Source organism: Ips typographus, linkage group LG10 (genome assembly GCF_016097725.1).
Source record: "Ips typographus isolate SLU linkage group LG10, UJ_Ityp_2.0, whole genome shotgun sequence".
Classification (NCBI taxonomy): domain Eukaryota; kingdom Metazoa; phylum Arthropoda; class Insecta; order Coleoptera; family Curculionidae; genus Ips; species Ips typographus.
The window spans coordinates 3,703,860-3,716,720 of NC_138431.1; the positions used below are offsets into that span (position 1 = coordinate 3,703,860).

Here is a 12,861-nt window from a genome sequence, read left to right on the forward strand (position 1 = left end):
GATTCAAACGAGTTTTAAAGTTTTACAGACTAGTGGAGGGGATTTTGACAGTTGACACTTCAATGACAGATCAGATTACGTGTCAAATAAACCAGTTTTGGATTGCAAACAGTCAAAACCCAATTCATGGAGGTGTAAAGTTTAAAAACTAACTGACTTTAGAAAAAAGATAATAAAATGCATTTTGGACTGAAAAATTGATTATACCTTCTTGATCCCCTTAAAGCATTCAGCATTTGGTTGGCTGCGTTCCAGATTTAAGTAAAAGCCTCATCAATTAACCAAAGTATTTTTAACTGAAGATTTTCTATTATATTGTGTAGTATTAAAAGTGAATAATTCAGGAACGTGACATCCTGTTTTGTCACTTTTTCTCATCTTTTTTCGCGTCTAAAACCACTGGAAACGACCGAAACGTTATTTCGGTCCTGAGTTTTGAAAATAAATCAGTAATATCCGGCTTTTTGATGGCGTTTCTCTCGTTTTTAGCTCTCACACTTCCCTCATTATGTAACGCACAATAATAATTAAACAATTCATAGTCATAATAATAATTAGATAGTAAATCTGTCCCTTGAGTTATTATTGCATTCACTTGAATTAAGTCATCCACAATGCCCAATCAAAATAACACTTTCACTTCCCATGAGGTTTTGGGAAAATTTCGCGAAAGTACCATTGTATTTTCGGCCAATTATTTGCCAATTTTTCTTTGACAGGAACAACGGATTTGTGCGTTTGAATCGAGTTATTTGCATTGATTAACGCAAAATCGAGGAATTTATTAGAGTGTGCCGAGGATGTTGCCCAATCTACGCCTCTGGTTTGTTTAAGACGTTTTAGGCACGCCACTGAGGCACTTTTGTAGGGCAAGGCCGCCTTTGGGACACCTGGCCCTTTTTGGCAGCAGATGCTGCTCAAATTTACAAGGAACCTTGATTATGGTTTTAGATGGTTCAGAAAATCAAAATTATTTTATAGTTTCATGAGTGCAATTTTGACGGTTGTGACGTTTGGCTGTCAGTGTCAACTGTCTTGTGTTTTGTCCTGGAAACTGTCAAATTCAATTCCAAAGAGGGGCAAACCAAGGAAACATACTCAAAAGTAGTAAGATCAGTTTGAATTTTTAATTGGACGCATTTTATAGTTTTAGGAGGGCAATTTTGACAGTTGTGACGTTTGGCTGTCAGTGTCAACTGTCTTTTCTTCTGTTCTAAACCTAGAAACTGTCAAATTCAAGCCCATAGAGATACAAACCAACGAAACATACTTGTGAAGTAACAAAATCAGTTTCCCTTTGGTTAAATGTATTTTATAGCTTTATGACTGCAATTTTGACAGTTGTGACGTTTGGCTGTCAGTGTCAACTGTCTTTTGTTTTGTTTTAAACCTGAAAACTGTCAAATTCAATTCTTTAGAGGTTCAAATCAACGAAACATGCTTAAAAAGTAACCAAATCAGTTTGACTTTGGTGGAATGCATTTTTTAGTTTTATGAGGGCAATTTTGACAGTTGTGACGTTTGGCTGTCAGTGTCAACTGTCTTTTCTACTGTTCTAAACCTAGAAACTGTCAAATTCAAGCCCATAGAGATACAAACCAACAAAACATACTTGTGAAGTAACAAAATCAGTTTATGTTTGGTTGAATGCATTTTTTAGTTTTATCAGTGCAATTTTGACAGTTGTGACGTTTGGCTGTCAGTGTCAACTGTCTTTTGTTCTGTTCTAAACCTGGAAACTGTCAAATTCAATCCCATAGAGATACAAACTAACGAAACATACTTGTGAAGTAACAAAATCAGTTTCCCTTTGGTTGAATGTATTTTATAGCTTTATGACTGCAATTTTGACAGTTGTGACGTTTGGCTGTCAGTGTCAACTGTCTTTTGTTTTGTCCTATACCCGGAAACTGTCAAATACAATTCTGAAAAGGTGCAAACCAAGGAAACATACTCAAAAGTAGTAAGATCAGTTTGAATTTTTAATTGGACGCATTTTATAGTTTTATGAGGGCAATTTTGACGTTTGGCTGTCAGTGTCAACTGTCTTTTGTTCTGTTCTAAACCTGGAAACTGTCAAATTCAATCCCATAGAGATACAAACCAACGAAACATACTTGTGAAGTAACAAAATCAGTTTCCTTTTGGTTGAATGCATTTTTTAGTTGTGTAAGTGGAATTTTGACAGTTGTGACGTTTGGCTGTCAGTGTCAACTGTCTTTTGTTTTGTCTTATACCCGGAAACTGTCAAATTCAATTCTGAAAAGGTGCAAACCAAGGAAACATACTCAAAAGTAGTAAGATCAGTTTGAATTTGATTGAATGCATTTTTTAGTTTTTATCAGTGCAATTTTGACAGTTGTGACGTTTGGCTGTCAGTGTCAACTGTCTTTTGTTCTGTTCTAAACCTGGAAATTGTCAAATTCAATCCCATAGAGATACAAACTAACGAAACATACTTGTGAAGTAACAAAATCAGTTTCCCTTTGGTTGAATGTATTATATAGCTTTATGACTGCAATTTTGACAGTTGTGACGTTTGGCTGTCAGTGTCAACTGTCTTTTGTTTTGTCCTATACCCGGAAACTGTCAAATTCAATTCCAAAAAGGTGCAAACAAAGGAAACATACTCAAAAGTAGTAAGATCAGTTTGAATTTGATTGAATGCATTTTATAGTTTTATGAGGGCAATTTTGACAGTTGTGACGTTCGGCCGTCAGTGTCAACTGTCTTTTGTTCTGTTATAGACCTGGAAACTGTCAAATTCAATTCCTTAGAGGTTCAAATCAACGAAACATGCTTAAAAAGTAACCAAATCAGTTTGACTTTGGTGGAATGCATTTTTTTGTTTTATGAGGGCAATTTTGACAGTTGTGACGTTTGGCTGTCACTGTCAACTGTCTTCTGTTTTGTCTTATACCCGGAAACTGTCAAATTCAATTCTGAAAAGGTGCAAACCAAGGAAACATACTCAAAAGTAGTAAGATCAGTTTGAATTTGATTCAATGCATTTTATAGTTTTATGAGGGCAATTTTGACAGTTGTGACGTTTGGCTGTCAGTGTCAACTGTCTTTTGTTCTGTTCTAAACCTAGAAACTGTCAAATTCAATCCCATAGAGATACAAACCAACAAAACATACTTGTGAAGTAACAAAATCAGTTTATGTTTGGTTGAATGCATTTTTTAGTTTTATGAGGGCAATTTTGACAGTTGTGACGTTTGGCTGTCAGTGTCAACTGTCTTTTGTTTTGTCTTATACCCGGAAACTGTCAAATTCAATTCTGAAAAGGTGCAAACCAAGGAAACATACTCAAAAGTAGTAAGATCAGTTTGAATTTGATTGAATGCATTTTTTAGTTTTATGAGGGCAATTTTGACAGTTGTGACGTTTGACAGTCAGTGTCGACTATCTTTTGTTCTGTTCTAAACTTGGAAACTGTCAAATTCAGTCCCATGAAGGTTCAAATCAACGAAACATTCTTGCAAAGTAACAAAATCAGTTTCCCTTTGGTTGAATGCATTTTTTAGTTTCATGAGGGCAATATTGACAGTTGTGACGTTTGGCTGTCAGTGTCGACAACCGGTTTGATGCCATTTAATGTGATAACCAGTTTGACCCTGAATATCTCAGAAACTGTACAAAAAAAAAACAACTTTTCCTATATTTCAAGCAGTTTATTTCATTTTAAGTAAAACAGGGTGGAACACTGGGAAAAAAGCCTCAAATCCAGTTTCGTTTCGCGGCCTCATCAGTCATCCACGCAGTTTTTTCAGTCTGTCTCGCATTCGCTTTTACCTTAAAACGTTTCCGGTTTTCAGACTTGAAATTGACATCAGAAGAATCCATATGCGACTGTCCTTTATCAGTCAAAATCAACTGCGCGTGACCTAGCGAATGAGCAAACTCGGTGGTTCTGGCAGCGTAATCCACTTCTTCCAGAAAGCTTTCCCATGTAAACGGTGCTGTATTCACTTTCAATTCCTTCAGATTTTTGATCAGTTCCTCGTAGTAAAACCGTAGAAACTCGTCAAATTTCGATTTGATCACTTGCAATTCCACTGAAGTGAGAAGGAAAAACACCACGTCCCTTGCAGGACTACCAATCACAGGATTCTGCAGATCGAGAATGATGTTCTTCTGGGGTTTTTCTTTGGTTACCATAACGTTGTTGCACCAAAAGTCCTCGTGGGCGATGGTTACCCATGGTTCCCTAACAGCCTGCCCATAAGAGGATGATTCCAGGACGTTCTTCTTCACTCTATCCAAGTAAGGTTTAATTTCTGGTTCTTCCATGGATTCTATGGTGCTCAGAACAAACTGGTTCATCTTTTTCTTCGTATCACCTTGACCGCCAGTGAAAACTGGACAAAACGGTTCCAATTTGATTTCAAATAGAGCTGGATTGACCAGACGAATTGCTAGAGGAACTGCATGGAAGGTTGCCAAGTCTTTGAGAACACTGAGGGTGGCCGAAGCGTCGAAACCTTTGTGACGATCCACGTTGCCGTATCCTGTTCAAGTTTTAACTATACTGGGTGGTCAAAAAACATTCACAAAAAGGCCAAAATACGATTATGTTCATATTGGTGTAGTTAGACATCACCCTATTTTTTCGTTTTTCAAAATTTTGAAAAAAGTGGGTTTTTAATGGAAATTGATTCTCTGGATTTTTGGAATCGTGTTTTCAGCCTGTTTTTCCATTTTTAAAAATTTTATAAAATATAAAAAAAAAAAATGTTTTTTTCATAAAAATTTTCAAAAATTAATATCTCCAAAACTAGTCCAGGTACGGTCCTGATATTTTTACTGTAAACCAATTAGGGTTTTTGCAATTTCTCGTCAAAAATTTCATTGAAATCTGTTGAATTCCAGGACCGTACTAAGCAAAAATTAATGTTTGTGACCATAAGCATTGAAGACACTGAGGAAGCAATTTTCAAAAATTAATATCTCCAAAACTAATCAAGGTACGGTCCTGATATTTTTACTGTAAACCAATTAGGGTTTTTGCAATTTCCCGTCAAAAATCTGTTGAATTCCAGGACCGTACCGAGCAAAAATTAAGGTTTCTGACCATAAGCCTTGAAGACTCTTAGGAAGCAATTTTCAAAAATTAATATCTCCAAAACTAATCAAGGTACGGTCCTGATATTTTTACTGTAAACCAATTAGGGTTTTTGCAATTTCTCGTCAAAAATTTCATTGAAATCTGTTGAATTCCAGGACCGTACTAAGCAAAAATTAATGTTTGTGACCATAAGCATTGAAGACACTGAGGAAGCAATTTTCAAAAATTAATATCTCCAAAACTAATCAAGGTACGGTCCTGATATTTTTACTGTAAACCAATTAGGGTTTTTGCAATTTCTCGTCGAAAATTTCATTGAAATCTGTTGAATTCCAGGACCGTACCAAGGAAAAATTAAAGTTTGTGACCATAAGCCTTGAAGACACTTAGGAAGCAATTTTCAAAAATTAATATCTCCAAAACTAATCAAGGTACGGTCCTGATATTTTTACTGTAAACCAATTAGGGTTTTTGCAATTTCCCGTCAAAAATCTGTTGAATTCCAGGACCGTACCGAGCAAAAATTAAGGTTTCTGACCATAAGCCTTGAAGACTCTTAGGAAGCAATTTTCAAAAATTAATATCTCCAAAACTAATCAAGGTACGGTCCTGATATTTTTACTGTAAACCAATTAGGGTTTTTGCAATTTCTCGTCGAAAATTTCATTGAAATCTGTTGAATTCCAGGACCGTACCAAGGAAAAATTAAGGTTTGTGACCATAAGCCTTCAAAGACACTTAGGAAGCAATTTTCAAAAATTAATATCTCCAAAACTAATCAAGGTACGGTCCTGATATTTTTACTGTAAACCAATTAGGGTTTTTGCAATTTCCCGTCAAAAATCTGTTGAATTCCAGGACCGTACCGAGCAGAAATTAAAGTTTGTGACCATAAGCCTTGAAGACACTTAGGAAGCAATTTTCAAAAATTAATATCTCCAAAACTAATCAAGGTACGGTCCTGATATTTTTACTGTAAACCAATTAGGGTTTTTGCAATTTCCCGTCAAAAATCTGTTGAATTCCAGGACCGTACCGAGCAAAAATTAAGGTTTGTGACCATAAGCCTTGAAGACTCTTAGGAAGCAATTTTCAAAAATTAATATCTCCAAAACTAATCAAGGTACGGTCCTGATATTTTTACTGTAAACCAATTAGGGTTTTTGCAATTTCCCGTCAAAAATCTGTTGAATTCCAGGACCGTACCGAGCAAAAATTAAGGTTTGTGACCATAAGCCTTGAAGACTCTTAGGAAGCAATTTTCAAAAATTAATATCTCCAAAACTAATCAAGGTACGGTCCTGATATTTTTACTGTAAACCAATTAGGGTTTTTGCAATTTCTCGTCGAAAATTTCATTGAAATCTGTTGAATTCCAGGACCGTACCAAGGAAAAATTAAGGTTTGTGACCATAAGCCTTCAAAGACACTTAGGAAGCAATTTTCAAAAATTAATATCTCCAAAACCAACCAAAGTACGGTCCTGATATTTTTACTGAACTGAACTACTAATTGAGGTCTTGGAGCCCTTAAATTTAGGTCATGTGACATTTTGACGTATCTGTCATATGTTTACCTTAAATCTGGAAAGTATAGTGACTTTGCAGGATTTTCCAGGGTAAACTTTTGTCCTTATTTTTGGACGTTAAACTGATAAACCCAAATTGTTTGATAACTTTTCTTAGGAATACTGCAAAACTATTGCAACTTTTACGGTTTCTGACAATCTCTTGTAAATACCAGGAAAAAAATGATATTTTTCTGGTACACCAAAATACAGCCAAACAAAGGTGAAATCATCGTATTTTGACCTGAATTCCTCCTGAAACGTACCTTTATATTTAAGGTTTTCAGTCAGGATTACACCATCCAAATCCACTTTGTCACTGTCAGCATCCAGACTGATTCTAGCGCCGTAAAATTCTTGGAAAAAGTCCAAATTTCTCTTCAAACCTTGTTCCTTAGCAAACTGTTTCATTGTCGGTATCACTGTGGTATACCAGGCTATTTCCGATTTGAACGTTTCTTGGGTATTGAAAACTTCTTGGGTCATCTGGTTTAATGGTGTGCACTTGGCCACCGCATGGTGTTCCTTAATTCCATTGGTGGTCCTCACCTGTTTTTTGGATTAACAGAGCTGTGGCAATTACTCGAAAAAACTACTCTTAAAAATGTCAAAAATGCTGGCTGTCATATTTTCTGTACAAAAGTGTCAAATTTGACACATTTTTCTAATTGGAAATGTCAATTTGACAGTTAAAGTATCTGATTGCAACAAAAAAGTTGTCAAAACTACCTTGATTGCAACTGTCTGGAGCTGGTGAATTCAGACTAGTAGGTGGAGAGAGTTTAAAGGCCTGTAAGTCGGTCACGTGACCAGTTAGAAAATAGCGCTAAGAGAGCTTTTTTGTTCAGAATGACCAGAGGAACAAAAAAGCCTTTATGGCCTTAGCGGCTAACTTTTACCGTTTTTGAGTTACCGGGCCTAGAAATTTGGTTAAGGCACCAAGTGAGGTTCAACCCACGAAGTGGCTTCCAAGTCGAATATCTTGGAAACGGTTAGAGTTACAGAAATTTTCTAAGAAACTAAAAATAAAGAACAGTTCAAGAAGAACATTTTAAAATTTTTACGGTCGCTGGAATCCCAAAAATAACCGAGATACGGAATTTTGAAAATTTGGATGTAATTTTCAAAAAATATTCAAACATTAACCAAATTTGACAGTTGATCACGGTATTTCGACAATTTATTTTTGACGTTTGACAATTTGACCGTAAATTTTACAAATTTGACACCCGTTGTTTAATTTAAAATTTTTGACGTTTCAGTCAATTTGACCACATTGGGCGCCATCTTTGGCAGTTCAGTTTGGTCAGAAATTGTCAGAAAAAATATCAAGACACAAAACTGCCATCAGTTGTCAAAAATTGTAGTCATAAAACTGACGCAACGTTGTCAAAAATATGGGCAAAATTGTTGTCACATTTGGTGTGCAAAAGTTTCATCTTTGACAGTTAGGTACGGTCAGAAATTGATAAAAAAAGTGTCAAAACCCAAAACTGCCATTAATTGTCAAAAATTGTTGTCATAAAACTGACGCAACTTTGACAAAAGTGATAGCGGAGTTGGTGTGAAAAGTGTCACAAATTTGACACATTTTTCTAATTGGAAATGTCAGTTTGACAGTCAAAGTGTCAGATTACGACAAAAAAGTTGTCAAAAGTGTCAAAATACCTTGATTGCAACTGTCTGGAGCTGGTGAACTTACTCTAGTATATGCAGAGGGTTTAAAGGCCTGTAACTCGGTCACGTGACCAGTTAGAAAGTAGCGCTAAGAGAGCTTTTTTGTTCAGAATGACCAGAGGAACAAAAAAGCCTTTATGGCCTTAGCGGCTAACTTTTACCGTTTTTGAGTTACCGGGCCTAGAAATTTGGTTAAGGCACCAAGTGAGGTTCAACCCACGAAGTGGCTTCCAAGTCGAATATCTTGAAAACGGTTAGAGTTACAGAAATTTCTCAAGAGACAGAAAATAAAGAACAGTTTAAGGCGAACATTTTGAGATTTTTCCGGTCGCTGAAATCCAAAAAATAACCGAGTTATAAGGGATTGAAATTCCGCGAAAGTCGACATTCAGACACTAAACATTCCTAAGCAAATATCACCCTTCTGAGGCCCTTAAGGACAAAACGTCTCTCTATGGTTTCGGTAGAGAATTAAACTAGCAACTAGTTTCCAGGTTAATATTACCTTAAAATCCACGCTGTATAACACACTTCCATAGTTTTCTCCTGGAGGCAGTAGGGCCTCTACAGTTTGCTCTAACAGCTCCCCACCGATAGAGTTTTTGAACAAATCTTCGAGTTTTGCAATTTTGGTCGACATATTCACACAACAAACACCCAAAATTAAATGACGAGCTTTTAGAAAGATATTTACTAATATTGATAAGATTAATAAAATCGTATGTCACTGCCTACTTTACTTTATCAGCTTAATTAGTTACATTCCACCTTTTTGAATTATTATATTTAATACAATACTGTGATTATTCTATTTATAATGCAAAATAATAATAACAATTTTTTTTGACAAATATATGAAATTAAAAGAAAATTTACAAACACTGTGTAACACATTTGTATACAGGGTGATCATCTGCATTAATGCCTGGTATTTTAAACACTTATAAGATCAGCAAACGAGATTGATTTGTTTTTCCCTGATTTTGTTTGTTTAGTGGAAATGATGTAATCTAAACATATTTGGCAACTGTGGTAATGTACTTTACGTAAATTTTTCAGGTTTTCCCGGATATTTACTTACACTTTTTTCCTTGTTAAGTGAGATTTTTAGGGAAATTTTTTTTTTATTTTACGATTACACACACTGAAACACAAATTTAAACCACTTAATTACCTTATCAAATTTCTAGGCCCGGTAACTCAAAAACGGTTAAAGCTAGCAACTAAGGCCATAAAGGCTTTTTTGTTCCTCTGGTCATTTAGAACAAAAAAGCTCTCTTAGTGCTACCTTCTACCTGGTCACGTGACCGAGTTACAGGCCTTTAAACCCTCTCCAACTACTAGTGTGAGTTCACCACCTCCAGACCATTACAATCAAGGTATTTTGACACTTTTTGACAACTTTTTTCTATAATTTGACTCATTAACTGTCAAACTGACATTTACAATTAGATAAAAGTGTCAAATATGACACTTTTGCACACCAAATATGACAGCAATTTTGCCATTATTTTTGACAACTTTGCGTCAGTTTTATGACTACAATTTTTGACAATTCATGGCAGTTTCGTGTCTTGACACTTTTTCTGACAATTTCTGCCAATACTGAACTACCAAAGATGGCGCCCAATGTTGTCAAATTGACTGAAGCGTCAAAAATAAAAAATTTGACAACGGGTGTCAAATTTGTAAAATTTACAGTTACGTTATCAAAATACAGTGTCAAATTTTCAAACGTCACAGTCAAATTGTCAAAATACAGTGAACCAATGTCAAATTTGGTTGATTTCTGATTATTTTTTGAAAATTACTACAACATTTTCAAAATTCTATATCTCGGTTAATTTTGGGGTTTCAGAGACCGTAAAAATCTGAAAATGTTCTTCTTGGATTGCTCTTCATTTTTGGTTTCTTGGAAAATTTCTGTAACTCAAACCGTTTCCAAGATATTCGACTTGAAAACCACTTCGTGGGTTGAACCTTACTTGGTGCCTTTACCAAATTTCTAGGCCCGGTAACTCAAAAACGGTTAAAGCTAGCAACTAAGGCTATTAAGGCTTTTTTGTTCCTCTGGTCATTCTGAACAAAAAGGTCTCTTAGTGCTACCTTCTAACTGGTCACGTGACCGAGTTACAGGCCTTTAAACCCTCTCCAACTACTAGCGTAAGTTCACCAGCTCCAGACAGTTGCAATCGAGGTATTTTGACACTTTTTTGTTGTAATCTGACAATGTAACTGTCAAACTGACATTTACAATTAGATAAAAGTGTCAAATATGACACTTTTCCACACCAAATATGACAGCAATTTTGCCATTATTTTTGACAACTTTGCGTCAGTTTTATGACTACAATTTTTGACAATTCATGGCAGTTTCGTGTCTTGACACTTTTTCTGACAATTTCTGCCAATACTGAACTACCAAAGATGGCGCCCAATGTTGTCAAATTGACTGAAGCGTCAAAAATACAAAATTTAACAACGGGTGTCAAATTTGTAAAATTTACAGTTACGTTATCAAAATGCAGTGTCAAATTTTCAAACGTCACAGTCAAATTGTCAAAATACAGTGAACCAATGTCAAATTTGGTTGATTTCTGATTATTTTTTGAAAATCACATCCAATATTTTCAAAATTTTGTATCTCGGTTATTTTTGGGATTACAGCGACCGCAAAAATCTGAAAATGTTCTTCTTGAGCCGCTCTCTCTCATTTTTGGTTTCTTGGAAAATTTATGTAACTCTAACCGTTTCCAAGATATTCGACTTGGAAGCCACTTCGTGGGTTGAACCTCACTTGGTGCACTAACCAAATTTCTAAGCCCGGTAACTTAAAAACGGTTAAAGTTAGCCGCTAAGTTTATTAAAGCTTTTTTGTTCCTCTGGTCATTTAGAACAAAAAAGCTCTCTTAGTGCTACCACGTGACTAGTCACGTGACCGAGTTACAGGCCTTTAAACCCTCTCCAACTACTAGCGTAAGTTCACCAGCTCCAGACAGTTGGTCAATCAAGGTATTTTTAGGGTTTTTGTCAATTTTTTTTCTGTAATTTGACACTTTAACTGTCAAATTGGCGTTTGCAATTGGAAAAAAGTGTCAAATTTGACACTCTCTCTTAGTGCTACGTTTTAACTGGTCACGTGACCGATTTACAGGCCTTTAAACCCTTAACATCTACTAGTGTAGGTTTGCCGGTTCCAGACAGTTGCATTCAGGGTATTTTGACAACTTTTTTCTGTAATTTGACACTTTAACTGTCAAACTGACATCCAAGTAATTTGGACGTGGTATATCTCAGAATTTAGAGGACGAATTGAGCCGTCATTTTTGACAAATATTAAACTGACCTGTCACAATAAGTGTGCCAAATTTGGCAGTTGTCATTTTACTGCAAGTCTGTCAAAAAAATGTTAAATGTCATTTTAATGAAAGAATTTTTCAGTTTGGTCATCCAAGTAATCTGGACGTGGCATATCTCAGAAACAGCGGGACTAATTCAGCGGTCATTTTTGACAAATGTCAAACTGTCCTGTCACAATAAGTGTAGCAAGTTTGACAGCTGTCATTTAACTGCAAGACTGTCAAAAAAATGTTAAATGAGGTTTGTAAGAAAAATGACATTTCCGTCACTTTGACTAATCATAACTCGGTTATTGCGACAGATACGTCAAAATGTCATATAACAAAATTTGTAGCCCTGAGTGTCCTTTTTCATTTGTCAATGACATGTCTAGTTAAAGTGTCTAGTAACTGAGTTATTCCACTAGAAAGACAATCAATTAAGGAAATTCTAAGCTAGCTTTAAACAGTTAACTTGTATAACGTTTTTAATGACTCGCTGTGTATATTTAGGATGCATAAATCCTCTAACGCACAAGTATTTTTCAGTATTAACTTGAAATCCGTAATTCCTGTTTATTTGCAGCTACAAAGGTTCGCTGACAAACTGAAATATGACAATATTCGAAATTAATTTCGGGGCTTTTCGATGTCCCAAAATAGACGGAAATGCCTCCAGGACTAGTGAAAATAACCCAAAATGTCAGTTTACCTAATTGCTATTTAAGACTTTTACCACCCATTATCGTTTAGGCTTGTAACACCATTACGAGATAACCATCAGTTAGCGCTTACCTCATTTCGACCATCTTCAGGAACAATGACTTTGTGAAGCTTTTAAATTGACATTGCTAAATTGGGTTATTGCTATTTTGATCAAAAGTCCAACATCCAAGCTAATTTTCAAACTTTACGTTAAAATTTTAGTGAAAAATGTTAGTATAGTTAGGTAGAAAAGCGGTGTCAAAGTTTGAACTGACTAAAACACAGTTTGAAAGGACAGTCAGGGACAAAATTGCTTGTAAAACCACCTGCAGTGAGAAAATGACACTTTCAAGCACATTTTTGGAATCCTCATTAAATTTACTATTTAATGACATAAAAAACACTCCAAATTTTAGTACAGTTAGGTAGAAAAGCGGTGTCAAAGTTTGAACTGACAGAAACACAGTTTGAAAGGACAGTCAGGGACAAAATTGCCTATAAAA

The 12,861-nt window shown here is 35.5% G+C and overlaps 2 protein-coding genes across 2 annotated transcripts in view; one reads left to right on the forward strand and one right to left on the reverse strand.

Annotated features, from left to right (window-relative positions):
* Positions 1 to 12,861, forward strand: part of LOC145735026 (uncharacterized) — a 63,654-nt gene that overhangs the window by 6,529 nt on the left and 44,264 nt on the right. The gene's annotated exons all lie outside the window — the stretch shown is intronic.
* On the reverse strand, positions 3,657 to 8,983 carry LOC145734624 (uncharacterized). The gene is made up of 3 exons (XM_081988104.1): positions 8,821 to 8,983; positions 6,905 to 7,187; positions 3,657 to 4,514 (listed from the first exon to the last, which is right to left on the reverse strand). The coding sequence occupies exons 1-3, from the start codon at positions 8,953 to 8,955 to the stop codon at positions 3,724 to 3,726; spliced, it is 1,209 nt and encodes a 402-aa protein (XP_081844230.1). The 5' UTR covers positions 8,956 to 8,983; the 3' UTR covers positions 3,657 to 3,723.